This window comes from Octopus sinensis, linkage group LG7 (genome assembly GCF_006345805.1).
Source record: "Octopus sinensis linkage group LG7, ASM634580v1, whole genome shotgun sequence".
NCBI lineage: Eukaryota > Metazoa > Mollusca > Cephalopoda > Octopoda > Octopodidae > Octopus > Octopus sinensis.
This window is the reverse complement of record NC_043003.1, coordinates 17,553,582-17,569,101: the sequence shown is the minus strand read 5'-3', so window position 1 is coordinate 17,569,101 and position 15,520 is coordinate 17,553,582. Positions and strand designations below refer to the sequence as shown.

Genomic DNA, 15,520 nt, shown 5'->3' with positions numbered 1-15,520 from the left:
ATCTCATGTTTTAAAACAAACAATTTTCTTATGGTTTCTTAAACATTCCCTAGTACAACACTATGTACAAAACCAAATATATGGCACCCTAGGCATAACACCAGCATGAACTTCCAACTTGTTGTCTCTTGAGGTCTCTGGGTGAGACTTGGAACCAACTTGTACAAATGTAAAGCAAAAGTCAAACATAGAATAATAATAATGATAATATTAGGAAGTATAACTCCAAACTTACAGGAAAAAATTCAATTTAGTATTAAATCAAATTTTACAATATAATATATATATATATATATATATATATACATAAATTAGAGGAAAACCACAATTATATAATTCAAACAATGATAGACGTAAATCACACCATATAGAAAAAATAAAGTATATGATAAAACATTTATCTAGATCACAATGGTATGATTTAAGTCTATCATTGTTTGAATTACATAATAGTGGTTTTCCTCTAATTTATATATATATACATAAATGTGACCTCGTGTGTACTGTTGGCGATTTTTTTATCTCTGTCTTCTCTTCTCTGGATCTTTCCTTCTCCTATGTTTCCGACGAAGAGCTCCACTCAAAACGTTAAACCCTCCTTCTTTCCTTCTTTCCTGAGTGTCCAATAATACTATATTTGTTCCATGTCCTCGCGTTGTTGTGTTTTTTTATGCTTTCTTGTTTGGATTAACTATATATATATATATATATATATATATATATACTTTATTTAAAAGCAGCAGAAAATTCAACAAAACCTGTTTTGCTGAATTTTTTGCTGCTTTTAAATAAAGCATATTACTCTACCACTGGTATTTGAGTACTCTTTATTCCACCTTGTTTCATATTTATGTGTTTACTCCGGTATATATATATATGCACACATCCACACATATAAAATTAATGACGGAAATGGAAAATGGAGTTCGTCCATTTTCTGTTTCCATGATTCATTATAGATTCAAGAAATACTGTGGAATTCATGAGGTAGATTCATTGACACTTATATCAACACTGTAGATGACATCAGTTAGTCTAAACAGTGAAAGTGCTTTAATCAGCATACTACTAATCATATACCGTAAGTCCAAATAATTGGGCAAGAAACCTAGGGTAACCCCATAAGCTGTTCTCCCCCATTATAACATATATATATATAGGGAGAATTCACAAAAAAATAACAAAAGATGAAGACAGGTGTGTAAACAACAAACAGATGTATTAGTTTAATGCTCGTGAAGTGAGAAAGTCTTTTATGTTTCGAGCCTACACTCTTCAATAGAAAGGAACACAAAAAGAAACAAGGAGAGAAAATTGAAAAAGGTTTAGTGGCTAGCGATCTATCATGGCGAATGCTGGACAGAAGGGTCTAAATAGATAGATAGACAGACAGACAGACAGATAGGTACATACATGCAATAGACATAGTTTCCATGTAGCAAGTTCCCTCATAAAGGTATTGGTCAGCATGGGGCTATGATAGAAGACATTTACCTCAGCTGCTGTACAGTGGAACTGAACCTGAAACTGCATGATTGCAAAGTGGGCTTCTTAACCACACAGCCATGCCTGTGCCTATGTTAGTTCATGTCACTTTACATCTCCTTACTTTCACTTTCTTACTTGGCGACATGAAACTCACATGATTTCAACTTTTAGTAAGTGCACCTCTATAGTCAGATTATATAACAGAAATGGGAAAGCTATCAATTTACTCATATATATATATATATGTGTGTGTGTGTGTGTATATATATATATACATATATATATATATATATATATATATATATATTGATAAAACGGTAAGATAACAAAAGAAAGAAAGAGACCTCAATATTATGTAAATAGAGGAAATTTATCTATACAATATGTTACATTACTCGGTAGTCAAGATAAAACTCTGAGTTTCAGATGCCGAAGTGGAAATCCACAACACCATCTCTTCGGTTATCTGGCTATTTGAAAACGTTATGAAAAAATACCGTTAAATAAAGGAATTACTCTGTTATAACTCTGCTTGCCTGCGTACTTATACATCGCTCGCATTTTTCGTCATAAAAATTATATAAAAATACATAAAAAATATATAAAAAATATATAAAAAATATATAAATTCTTCTTGGGACATAACATAGAAAGCATGTTCTATCTGTTTTCTTTAGGGGACCAAAAACGTAACAGAAACTTGGTCACTGTGGGCATGATCCGAAAAGCTCTGTCCTTGTATTTAGACATGTAGTAGGGTCTAAGCTGCTTTTCCAGATAAGCCATCTCTCCATGTCGCATAGACCGCACCTTCCGCTGCCGTTAGTATAGGGCTTACATCTGGCCAAAATCTTCCATTGTATGTTATAATCGACACCTTTATCTCTTAAAGACCAAATATGATTAGACAATTGTGTCGCTTTTCTTTTGTTCCAGTGCCTAAAGCTCAAAGTGTGGTTATTGAACCTGGCCTTGAAATTACCCTCTGTAAGGCCCACGTATTTCTTCGTCGAAACGGTGTCTTTAGTGGTTATAGAGTTTACGGTAGCTTCATATATGATGGTCTTGGACATGCAAGCTCCATTTAGCGGGCTCAATTCTTTATTCCTGCATGAACAGCTGTTTTCTTCTTGTGTTTTTTGTATGTTATGTTTGATTATGTTTTTAAAATTGGTAGTGAACTAAAACTAATTTTTAAATTGTGTCTATTGAAGAGTTTCCTATAAGTATGGTTAACTGGAAAATGTCTATCTATCAGTGCTAGGAAATATTTACCTATATTGAAGGCCACCTCGGGTGAGTAAGGGGGCATAAACCAGATGACCTTCCTATTTCTATTATTCCTTTTCTTTACTGTTGGGCTAGTGATAGGTGTATATTTTATTTTATCGGTAAAACCACTAACTTTTAAAGCCTTATTATAAACTGGGGCAACGCTATTGAAGATGTCCTCATCAGATGAGAGGCTAGAAATCCTCTTACTAATATTTTTAACTAAATTTTTGAATACTATAGGGGGATGGCATGAACCTACATTAATATAACTTAGTCTATCATTGGGCTTCCTATAAGGCTTATAAATATTCTTATTAAGATCTAAGGAAACGTCTAAGAAATTGACAACCGTCAAGTTAGTATCTATAGTTATACTAAGTCCGAAGTGCTTCATTAACTGGATAATATCCTTCCTAAAACGATCTTGTGCTGGTCCATTTGTATTAGCTGTTAAGGCGAGGGCATCATCTTTGTAGATGGCGAAATGTACGTTAGGGAATGTCTTACCTGAGGTATCTAGGAGAAAAAGTCCAATTAGATCACAGATGCCTGCCCCATCATATGAACTCATGTGAGCATGGGTTCATATGGTGGGGCAGGCATCTGTGATCTAATTGGACTTTTTCTCCTAGATACCTCAGGTAAGACATTCCCTAACGTACATTTCGCCATCTACAAAGATGATGCCCTCGCCTTAACAGCTAATACAAATGGACCAGCACAAGATCGTTTTAGGAAGGATATTATCCAGTTAATGAAGCACTTCGGACTTAGTATAACTATAGATACTAACTTGACGGTTGTCAATTTCTTAGACGTTTCCTTAGATCTTAATAAGAATATTTATAAGCCTTATAGGAAGCCCAATGATAGACTAAGTTATATTAATGTAGGTTCATGCCATCCCCCTATAGTATTCAAAAATTTAGTTAAAAATATTAGTAAGAGGATTTCTAGCCTCTCATCTGATGAGGACATCTTCAATAGCGTTGCCCCAGTTTATAATAAGGCTTTAAAAGATAGTGGTTTTACCGATAAAATAAAATATACACCTATCACTAGCCCAACAGTAAAGAAAAGGAATAATAGAAATAGGAAGGTCATCTGGTTTACGCCCCCTTACTCACCCGAGGTGGCCTTCAATATAGGTAAATATTTCCTAGCACTGATAGATAGACATTTTCCAGTTAACCATACTTATAGGAAACTCTTCAATAGACACAATTTAAAAATTAGTTTTAGTTCACTACCAATTTTAAAAACATAATCAAACATAACATACAAAAAACACAAGAAGAAAACAGCTGTTCATGCAGGAATAAAGAATTGAGCCCGCTAAATGGAGCTTGCATGTCCAAGACCATCATATATGAAGCTACCGTAAACTCTATAACCACTAAAGATACCGTTTCGACGAAGAAATACGTGGGCCTTACAGAGGGTAATTTCAAGGCCAGGTTCAATAACCACACTTGAGCTTTAGGCACTGGAACAAAAGAAAAGCGACACAATTGTCTAATCATATTTGGTCTTTAAGAGATAAGGTGTGTCGATTATAACATACAATGGAAGATTTTGGCCAGATGTAAGCCCTATACTAACGGCAGTGGAAGGTGCGGTCTATGCGACATGGAGAGATGGCTTATCTGGAAAAGCAGCTTAGACCCTACTACATGTCTAAATACAAGGACAGAGCTTTTCGGATCATGCCCACATGTGACCAAGTTTCTGTTACGTTTTTGGTCCCCTAAAGAAAACAGATAGACATGCTTTCTATGTTGTGTCCCAAGAAGAATTTATATATTTTTATATATTTTTATATATTTTTTATGTATTTTTATATAATTTTTATGACGAAAAATGCGAGCGATGTATAAGTACGCAGGCAAGCAGAGTTATAACAGAGTAATTTCCCTTTATTTAACGGTATTTTTCATAACGTTTTCAAATAGCCAGATAACCGAAGAGATGGTGTTGTGGATTTCCACTTCGGCATCTGAAACTCAGAGTTTTATCTTGACTACCGAGTAATGTAACATATTGTATATATATATATATATATTATATATAAAATGAGATAGGGGTTGAAAATTCAACCCACCATGGGATAATATATATCCAATATACTGTAGATAGGTACCCACCAAAATTTAACATAGATGTTAAAAATTGTCAAACAATCAGTTCATCTATTGCATTATATGGGTAAAGGTAAAATATTACCGTAAATTAATACTACAAAATTAGAGAATGGAGAAATATACTTAAATCAGTAAAACATCAACTATCCGATGATACTCAATCCATACTTTAATACACCATTACATATGAGTAAAGGCAATACATAAAATGAAATGAGATATACAGTAATAGTAAAAAGATAAAGATATAAGTAAAAATTTTCAAATATAATATGTAAATAAATCAAAACTGACAGCTGTTTCGGCAGTGAGGACAGTCATACCTCATTTAACCTATAAGCCATAAAGGCAGGTATAATGAGGCATTAACAAGGATGCCCCACGCCTCTTCAGAGATTAAATTAAATTTGTTATAATAGTGAAAAATATTATACAATCATATACATATAATATAAAAATAAAAATGTAAAATATAAAAACTTATACATCATAATGCTACACTTATATAATATAATCACTATTATACAAATTTAATTTAATTCTCTAAGAGGCCGTGGGGCATCCTTGTTAATGCCTCATTTATACCTGCCTTTATGGCTTATAGGTTAAATGAGGTATGACTGTCCTCACTGCCGAAACACTGTCATTTTGATTTATTACATATTATATTTGAAAATTTTTTACTTATATCTCTTTATCTTTTTACTATACCTGTATATCTCATTTCATTTTATGTATTGCCTTTACTCATATGTAATGGTGTATTAAAGTATGGATTGAGTATCATCGGATAGTTGATGTTTTACTGATTTAAGTTATATTCTCCATTCTCTAATTTTGTAGTATATATATATATATATATATATATATTATATATGTATTGTATATATATAAATATTAAATTAAATTAGAGACAAAACCACTATTAGGCAAATCAAACATGAAAGACTTAAGCCAATACATAAATAATTTATATTATTTAAATATGTACATTATTAAAAAATATAATTAATTATAATTAATATCCACTTATATATTTTTAATATATTTTTTAATAATTGTTACATATTTAATAATATAAATTAATTATGTATTGGCTTAAGTCTTTCATTGTTTGATTTGCCTAATAGTGGTTTTGTCTCTAATTTAATATAATATAATATTTTACTATAAAATTGGATTCAATCCTAAATCTGATTTTTCCCTGTAAGTTTGGATTTATTCCCTAATATTTATTATATATATAAAAATATATATATATGTATATATATATATATATATACACATATATATACGTATATATATATTGTTGTACTTCAGGATGGTCATTTCATTTATTATTATTTTAATTTTTATTTTTGCCAAATAAACACATGCGCTATATACATTTTCTATTTTCTTCACTTGTTTGTTACTTTTATCTTAAAATTTTTATCATTTTGATGCTTGTCCGTTGCCCGGAAATCTTTCATCACACATTTGTGACTTCTTCAGTGACATTTTTTTGTTTCCGTGAGTGTGTTTTTGCACCACTCATTCCATTGGAATGAATGGAAACGAAAAGTTTTGCTGAAGAAGTCACAGATGTGTGATGAAAGATTTCCAGACAATGGACTGGCATCAAAATAATAAAAATATAAAAGAACAGTAATAAACGAGTGAAGAAAAAATATATATAAATAAATATATATATATATATATATATATATATATATATATATATATATATATATATATATATGTAGGTCCCGGGTTGAGTCAGGGTTAACCACAGTAAATAAGGTACTCAATACATAGCAGAGTAAATCAATTTATTATATAGAAGGAGCTTCTACAGGACTAGAACTGTTTCATTCAAGAGAAATCATCAGGAAGCTCCTAATGATTTCTCTTGAATGAAACAGTTCTAGTCCTGTAGAAGCTCCTTCTATATAATAAATAAATAAAAAAAAAAAAATATATATATATATATATATATATAATGATTGTGTTTATTCAGCAAAAAAAAAAATTAAATAATAAATGAAATGACCATCCTGAAGTACAACAATATCTGTTTCCTTTCAATGTTGTTATTATTATTATTATTATTATTATTATTATTCAGGTCACTGCCTGGAATCGAACTCGAAATCTTGCGGTTAGTAGCCCAAACTCTTAATCACTACACCATATTCCGTCAATTGTAAATAATATAAATGATATTTGTTTCAACATGCAATTTCACAACAGGAATCTTGCAAAACGAATTAATATACAAATGTGACCTGGGTGTTAGAAGCACCTACATTGCTAGAAACAAGAGCTAAAATGCTCTAAGGTTGAAGTCAACACACATAAATGTAAACATATCAGTCATTTAAGTCGTCTGTTTGTTTCAGTCATTTGACTATGGCCATGCTGGAGCATCACCTTTAGTCGAACAAAACAATCCCAGGACTTATTCTTTGTAAGCCTAGTACTTATTCTGTCAGTCTCTTTTGCTGAACTGCTAGATTATGGGGATGTAAACACACTAAAATTGGTTGTCAACCAATGGTGACGGGGGACAAGCACAGATCCACACAAATACGCGCACACATATATATATGTAAATAAATATGTAAATAAATATGTAAATATGTAAATAAATATCAAATAGAAAAAAATGCACCCTTTTAAAGCCTAGCCAGGCTCATGGGCCTGGTTTCCCGGTTTCTATGGTGTATGTGTTCCCCAGCTGGATGGGATGCCAGTCCATCCCATCGTTACTCCTTTTTGCAAGCTGAGTGGACTGGGGTAATGTGAAACGAAGTGTTTTCCTCAAGTACACAACGCGTCGCCCAGTCCAGGAATCAAAACCACAATCTTATGATCATGATGCTGACACCCTAACCACTAAGCCACGTGCCTGCACATGTATATATGTATATACATATATACATATACATATATATATATATATATATATATATATATATATATATATATATATATATATATTATATATATATATATATATATATATATATATATATATATATATATATATATATACACATATATATATATATACATATATATATATGTCTGTATGTGTTAGAGGTTAAGAGGATATTAAATATCCAATATACTGCTGGATGTGCACCTACATATTCTTAACCAAGTGCTTACTATTGCATGGCAATATTGCAATCAAATACTAGGTATGGGTGGGGGTAGAGTGGAAATTTACCCTGGATTTATAAAGCAAGTAAGAAAATGCAGAGGATATACAATCGGCAAACATCAGCCAGTAAATATTCAATTATATCTATTTATAAATAGATATAATTGAATGTTTACTGGCTGATATTTGTCGATTGTATGTCCTTGCCCTTTTCTTATTTGCCTCATATATATATATATATATATATATAGAGAGAGAGAGAGAGAAAGAGAGAGAGATATCAGGTCATCCTATAAGTTCTGTCCGAATTCTGAATAAAGAAAACAAGTGATCAAATGTTATATTTAATTGAAATTTAATCATTAATGTACTTTCCTTGATTATATATGACTTTCCTCCATCTATTTACAAGCTTTTTAATCCCATCAATGTAAATTCTTTTGGTTTCAAAGCGAAGAACTCTAAAATGTCAGTTTCGACCTCCTCCTGGCTTGTGAAAGTTATGTCCCGCAAATGATTCTGTAAACTACGAAACAAATGGTAGTCTGAAGGAGCAAGGTCAGGAGAATAAGGTGGATGAGGTATTTTTTCCCAACCAAGTTCTTCAATCTTCTGTGATGTGATCCTTGCAGTGTGGGGTCACGCATTTTCCTGATGAAAAATCACTCCTTTTCGATTTACTAAAGTGGGTTTTTTTTTCTTCAAAGCTTGATTAAAATGCTCTAATTGCTGACAGTAGACTTGAGCATTGATTGTTGCATTAGGTGGTAACAATTCAAAGGGAATTACTCCTTTGCAATCCCACCAGATAGAGAGAAGAACCTTTTTCCCACGAAGTTCCTTTCTAGGTTGTGGTTGAGCTTTTTCTCTTTTACCAAGCCACCGTTTACAATGTTTAACATTTTGATAGAAGATCTATTTTTCATCACCAGTCACAAGTCTATCCAAAAAGGGTGAAATGAGTTTGCAAAAATGGCAAGAAGAGCAGATGTCAACTCAGGATTTGTGGGTTGCTTTCAGACAATTCATGAGGCACCCATTTTCCAAGTTTAGGAACCTTTCCAACTTGTTAAAGATGACGATGAACAGTTGTATGGTTTGAATAGGGCTTTATTGCCAATTCTTCAACTGATAATGCAGGATTTTCATCAAGTAATGCCTCAAGGAGCTTATCATTAAACTCAACTGGACATTCTGTTCGATCTTCCTCTTCAAGGATGAAATCTTCACTTATTGAATTTTGCAAACCATCTTCTGCAAGTTCTTTTATTCAAGCATTCTTTCCCATAAAATGAGTGTATGTTTCGATTCACTTCAGCTGCGGAGTTTCCTCTTTTTGTAATAATAACGCATTATGTGCCTCAAATGCACTTTGGATACTTCCATGTTAGAAAGGGTCTTAATGAAAGAAATTTTAATTCTATTATTCTGTAAAATAATATTTAATTAGTTTAAATGTACACAAATGCTTAAAAATAATTTAATTCCATTAGACATTCTAAAATACTATTAAATTTCATTCAATTTTAAAAAAGGTAAAATCGAACAGAACTTATGGATAACCTGATATATATATATATATATATATATATATATATATATATATGGATAGATACAGATATATATATACATACATCATCATTTAGCGTCTGCTTTCCATGCTAGCATGTGTTGGATGGGTCAACTGGGGTCTGTGAAGCTGGAAGGCTTCGTCAGGCCCAGTCAGATCTGGCAGTGTTTCTACGGCTGGATGCCCTTCCTAACGCCAACCACTCCGCGAGTGTAGTGGGTGTTTTTTACATGCCACCTGCACAGGTGCCAGACAGAGCTGGCGAACGGCCACGAACGGATGGTGCTTTTACGTGTCACCGGCACGGGGCCAGGCGATGCTGGCAACGGACATATATTTATAATTATTTGTAGGATCTAACAGAATCAGGGTATTTTAATAACAAAGACACCAAGGTAGAGTTAAGGAAAACATATCTGTGTTTCAAAGCATGTACGAACACTCATGTACATACTAAAGTATATACAGATTTGTCCTTGAAGTTACACATGCATCCACAAACATAGACCAAATACAGTGAAAATATATGTAAAATTACACAAGAGTATTCTCAGGAATGCAGTCAATGGTCTGCTGCAGTCTTAAAATTCAATGTAGGGAAGGTTCCAATTGTGGTATAGTATAAATAACATTAATGGACTGACGTTCACTACAGCTGTTTCAGACACATTTTCTTTATTGATAAACAAATAATAAATAAATGAATAAATAAATAAATTTATTAATCCAATTCACATTTTTTTATTAATTGCAATAAGTAAAGATTACAAAAAGTTTTTTCAAAAATTGCGTAAAAAATCGGATAAAGCCCTTTGGCAGCTTGGCTCATTTGGTCAAGTTGGTAGGAGATCACAAATTAAAAAATAAATAGGACAATAATTATAAAAAAAAAGAAACAACCTTGACATGCAAGCAAGGCGGTCAAAAACATATATAAAAAGTAAGTTTCTATAAGTCTGGAAACAAAATATTACAAATGTTACAAATAATGTAGGTCTATAAAATAAAGTTTATAAATGAGTTTGGTTCAGCAGAAGGTGGATTTTTAATGATTTTTTTCGAAATTCGACTGTAAAAAAATGTTTTTTAGCTTTCATGGTAAAATATTATTCCATATGTTAAAACTGTTATAAATAAAGCTTTTTTGACAAATTGGTACTCGACAATTAAATCATGTAAAAAAAACTATGTTTATTCATTTTTTTTTTTTTGCTGAATTAAAATGAAAATAAAATTCAACTTTTCGGATTTTTCACACAAAGAGTATGGAATGCATATTGACACTCAATATGCATTCAATATTCTTTGTGTGAAAAATCCTAAATATAAAATCTTATTTTTATTTTAATTCACCTCAAGAAAATGTTTTACATCGTGTAGTTGATTTGTTCATCTATAAAAAGCACATCTAAAACAGCTGAAGTGAATCTCAGCCCATTTGTCTTATTTTATATATGTGTGTGTATATATATATATATATATATATGTAGAATTTAAAGACAAACCGCTATTTTGTTATTCTGTCAATAGTGAAAAGATATTATCTATAATATCCACATAGGAATTAATTAAATATCTTATAACTATTATTACAAAAATGTCATAACAAATCAAACATTAAATTGACTACGCACATTTCATGACTAAATATATAAATCGATAATATTAAAATTTAATTTTTAAAAAATTAAAATTCAATATTAATTCATTTTAAAATAGCGGTTTGTCTATCTATCTATATAGATAAGTAACAAAGTAACAAACTAAGGAAAGGAATTCCTTCAAAGTGGTGTGTAAAACATCCAACTCACTGGTACATCAGTTGAATTTCACATAAATAGAGCATAATGTAAATTACTAGCAATAAATTAAATAGATACTATTGACAATCCAATAATTTATTTATATTACAATATAACATAATATACTATGAATATAATATATGTTAACATAAAAATCATTAAAATATCAAAAGCGCCAGCAATTTGTTTTGACTTATATACACTATTTGATTTATAAACAATTCATATCCATTTATATAAGTATCTTCAGAGCTTTTGTTTAAAGAGAGATGAAATTCTATGTGAAAAACAGCTGGATTGTAAAAAAGTTAATTCAAATGTCTATGTTTAGGAGTGTGAGCATTAACTTTTCAACTACATAGCAATTACAATTTAAAAAAACAACAAAATTATAACAGACAAGATAATTAAGTAAATGGAACCAACAACTATCAAAATATAAATTAAAATCGAAATATATTTCTATATATCTCGAATAGTATTAATCCAAATTCGTTTAGGTTGAAGACAATCTTTGGTTTTTATAGTAACATACAACAACAATATATAAATATATAAATTAAGTATCAGGGTCTTAATTAATCTAGAGACTGTAATTAAATGTGTAAATAGATATAAATGATAATATAATATTATATTGGTAATGTAACAACTCTTCTCTTTTATTTATTGACATAAAGAAAATTGGTCATACATACGTACATATGTACAGGCATACACATATATATACATACGTGTGTGTGTGTGTGTGTTTATCTGTCCATCTATCTTTCTATCTATCTATTTATTTTTCTATCTATCCTTTTTTTCCCCCAATCCCTTTTGATTGGAATTTTACTTTTTTTCTTATTTTCCCCTTTTTCTTCATTTTCAAGAAGAAAAGCTCTGCATTTGTATTTGTCCTCTTTGGGTTCAGCTCTGAGTGGCTAATAAAAAGAGTTATCTAACTATCTGTCTGTCTGCCTATCTATCTATCTATCTATCTATCTCTATCTATCTATCTATCTATCTATCTATCTATCTATCTATCTATCTATCTGTCTATCTGTCTGTCTGTCTGTCTGTCTGTCTGTCTGTCTATCTGTCTGTCTGTCTGTCTGCCTGTCTGTCTGTCTGTCTGTCTATTACATTAAATTAAGCTGACGAATTCGTCCTTAGTCGAGAGACACCTTTGGTAAAAGTCCTGTTGTTTACATTTGTATTTGTGAACCATTTCTCTGTTTTTTTTTCTGCCCTTGTTTTCGTATACATTCACTGCTTTCTTCCAAGGAATCTAGAGCTCTTAGCTTAAATTTTCCTTGGGGCTGGCCAAATTGGAGCAGTTTCGAGTATGACAAGCTGAAACTGCAAAGATAATCTGGAACTTGATTGAGGAGAAAAATCTCCAAATGACCCATTTTGTCTTGTCCCTTTTTTGTATCATCTAACACACACACACACACACACACACATATATGGAAAAAAGGTCAAGGTAGAAAATGCTAAAATAATTTTATAAAAATCATTTCAGTACCGGTTTCAGTCATTGAAACTTTTTTAACTGTAAGTATGGAAAACAATTAAATTTTGGAAAAATTAAAAGAAAAGTTTTTTTTAAAAGAATATTTGCATAGTATTCAAATACAAGGGGCTTTTTTCTTGTTTCTGCCTGTCTTTGTCTCTCTTGTTTACTCTTGTGGGTTCGAGGTCGTTGATTATATATATATATATTGACGGTATAATAGAAGGTTTTTATGATACTCTTGTGAGTATCTTCTTCTTCCATTATAATTATTCTGTTGATTGAAGGAGCTAGAAATACGAAGAAGGAATTTCTCAAGCAGACTAAATTCAATAATCATTTATTCACAGGTGCTTCATTCAAGGGGTTTGCTTTCAGTAACCATCTTCACAGCAGTGCATAGTTAGTCTTCTCTCCCATACATGTGAGGTTCAATAACTTCTGGAGACAAATGCATGTGGTATCACAGCAGGACAAAAGTCCGCTATGAGCTCCTGGCTTTGAACTCTTGCTCGGTGTCAGCATGAGAAGAATGCGAGGGAAAATGTCTTTCCCTTAAATAATGGTTGCAGACGAGATCTCGCTGTTTCAAAATGGCATTAGCTTCTTTGTGCCTCGCTACAACAGGCTTTTTTCCGTTTATGTCTACCAGATTTACTTATAAGGCTTTGGTCAGCCCGAGGCTATAGTAGAAGACACTTACCCAAGGTGCCATGCAGTGGGACTAAACCCATATGTGTATATATATAATATATAAAAATAAATGAGCCCTTTTAAAGCGTAGCCAGGCTCATGGGCTTGGTTTCCCAGTTTCTATGGCGTATGTGTTCCCCAGCTGGATGGGACGCCAGTCCATCGCGGCGTTACTCATTTTTGCTAGCTAAGTGAACTAGAGCAACGTGAAATGAAGTGTTTGGCTCAAGAACACAACATGATGCTCAGTCCACGAATCGAAACCACAATCTTACGATCATGGTGCTGATACCCTAAACACTAAGCCACACACCTCCACATGTCTATATATATATATATATATATATATATATATATATATTATTTATTTTATCAAATCTCAAGTTAACATGGGTTCCCTCGATAACAATGTAACCTTCATTTGACTAAGGTATCTTTGACTTGATGAATAGCTAATGGAATACTCCCTACTATGTAGCCTAGAATGCATCTGTTCAAATCCCTAAATTTGGATTTTTATTAGCATACACAGCAGCCCCAGTTGCTAACCATGAACTATGAAATAACATTTTTCAGCTCATCTCACTTTGATATGGGAAGTATTTAGAATAAGTGCAGGAGTGGCTGTGTGGTTAGTAGCTTGTGGTTAGTCACACTGCATAGCACCTTGGGCAAGTGTCTTCTACAATAGCCTCGGGCCAACCAAAGCCTTATGAGTGGATTTGGCAGACAGAAACTGAAAGAAGCCTGTCGTATATATGTATATATATGTTTGTGTGTCTGTGTTTTTCCCCCCAACATCACTTGACAAACGATGCTGGTGTGTTTACGTCCCCGCAACTTAGTGGTTTGGCAAAAGAGACCGATAAAATAAGTACTAGGCTTACAAAGAACTAGTTCTGGATTCGATTTGCTTGACTAAAAGGCGGTGCTCCAGCATGGCCATGGTCAAATGACTGAAACAAGTAAAAGAATAAAATAATAAAACCTTCTACGTCAATAGACCACTATTACGCCTTGATCCTTGGATCTTACCTTTATATACATGTCTGTGTGTGTGTCTGTGTCTGTGTGTCTGGATGTTTACATGTGTGTGTGGATGTGTGTCCTTGTCATGAAGTTGTATGATAGTCGTAAATGATTGTCACTGTCGCACAAGCAGTGTCACTCATTTCTAGTATTTTATAAGAACATGTCTGGCTATGAGGAAATATTACCTTGCTTGGGAACAGGTGATGGTAGGCAACAAGAAGGGAATCTAGCCATAGAAATCTCCCTCGATAAAATCTATTTGATCCATGCAAACATAGAAAAGAGGATGTTAAATAATAATGATGAGGAGGGGGATATAATATTGGCATTAGGAAGGGCATCCAGCTGTAGAAACACTGCCATATCTGACTGGCCTGGTGCAGCCTTCGGGCTTGCCAGACCCCAGTTGAACCGTCCAACCCATGCTAGCATGGAAAGCGGACGTTAAACGATGATGATGATATATGATATGTATATATATATATATATATATACCAGATTTGATAGCCTATAAGACGCACCTTAAAAAATCGCCCTGTGGCCAATGCACTCAAGGTAGGCTCAAAACTTGCTCAAATGGTATGTTTGTTTACAAAACGTGTGCTGCCATCTATTGGTGACTAATTACCTGCAGTATGTTTATATCGAATGTGGATGCAATAAATTGCTTATAATTACCAGTTAACATTAAGTTGTACAGGTAAGTGGAAAAACTGAAACATTATTTTAGTGCTGATTTATTTTTAAAAAGTATAGCCTAGGCTAAGGTGCATCCTATGCACTCATGCATCTTATAGGCTATCAAATACGGTATATATATGTATGTATGTATGTATGTATGTATGTATGTATGTATGTACGTACACACAC

At 32.4% G+C, this 15,520-nt stretch overlaps 1 protein-coding gene across 5 annotated transcripts in view; it reads left to right on the top strand.

The window, feature by feature from the left end:
• LOC115214170 (soluble guanylate cyclase 88E) overlaps positions 1-15,520 on the top strand; it is a 254,649-nt gene that overhangs the window by 158,364 nt on the left and 80,765 nt on the right. For 2 of the 5 annotated variants that reach the window (XM_036504580.1, XM_036504579.1), the window contains exon 2: positions 7,012-7,044. The exons of the other annotated variants lie outside the window; for them this stretch is intronic. In XM_036504580.1, the coding sequence (XP_036360473.1) occupies positions 7,012-7,044 (33 nt within the window). The remainder of the gene's footprint in view (positions 1-7,011; positions 7,045-15,520) is intronic. 5 annotated transcript variants of the gene reach the window in all.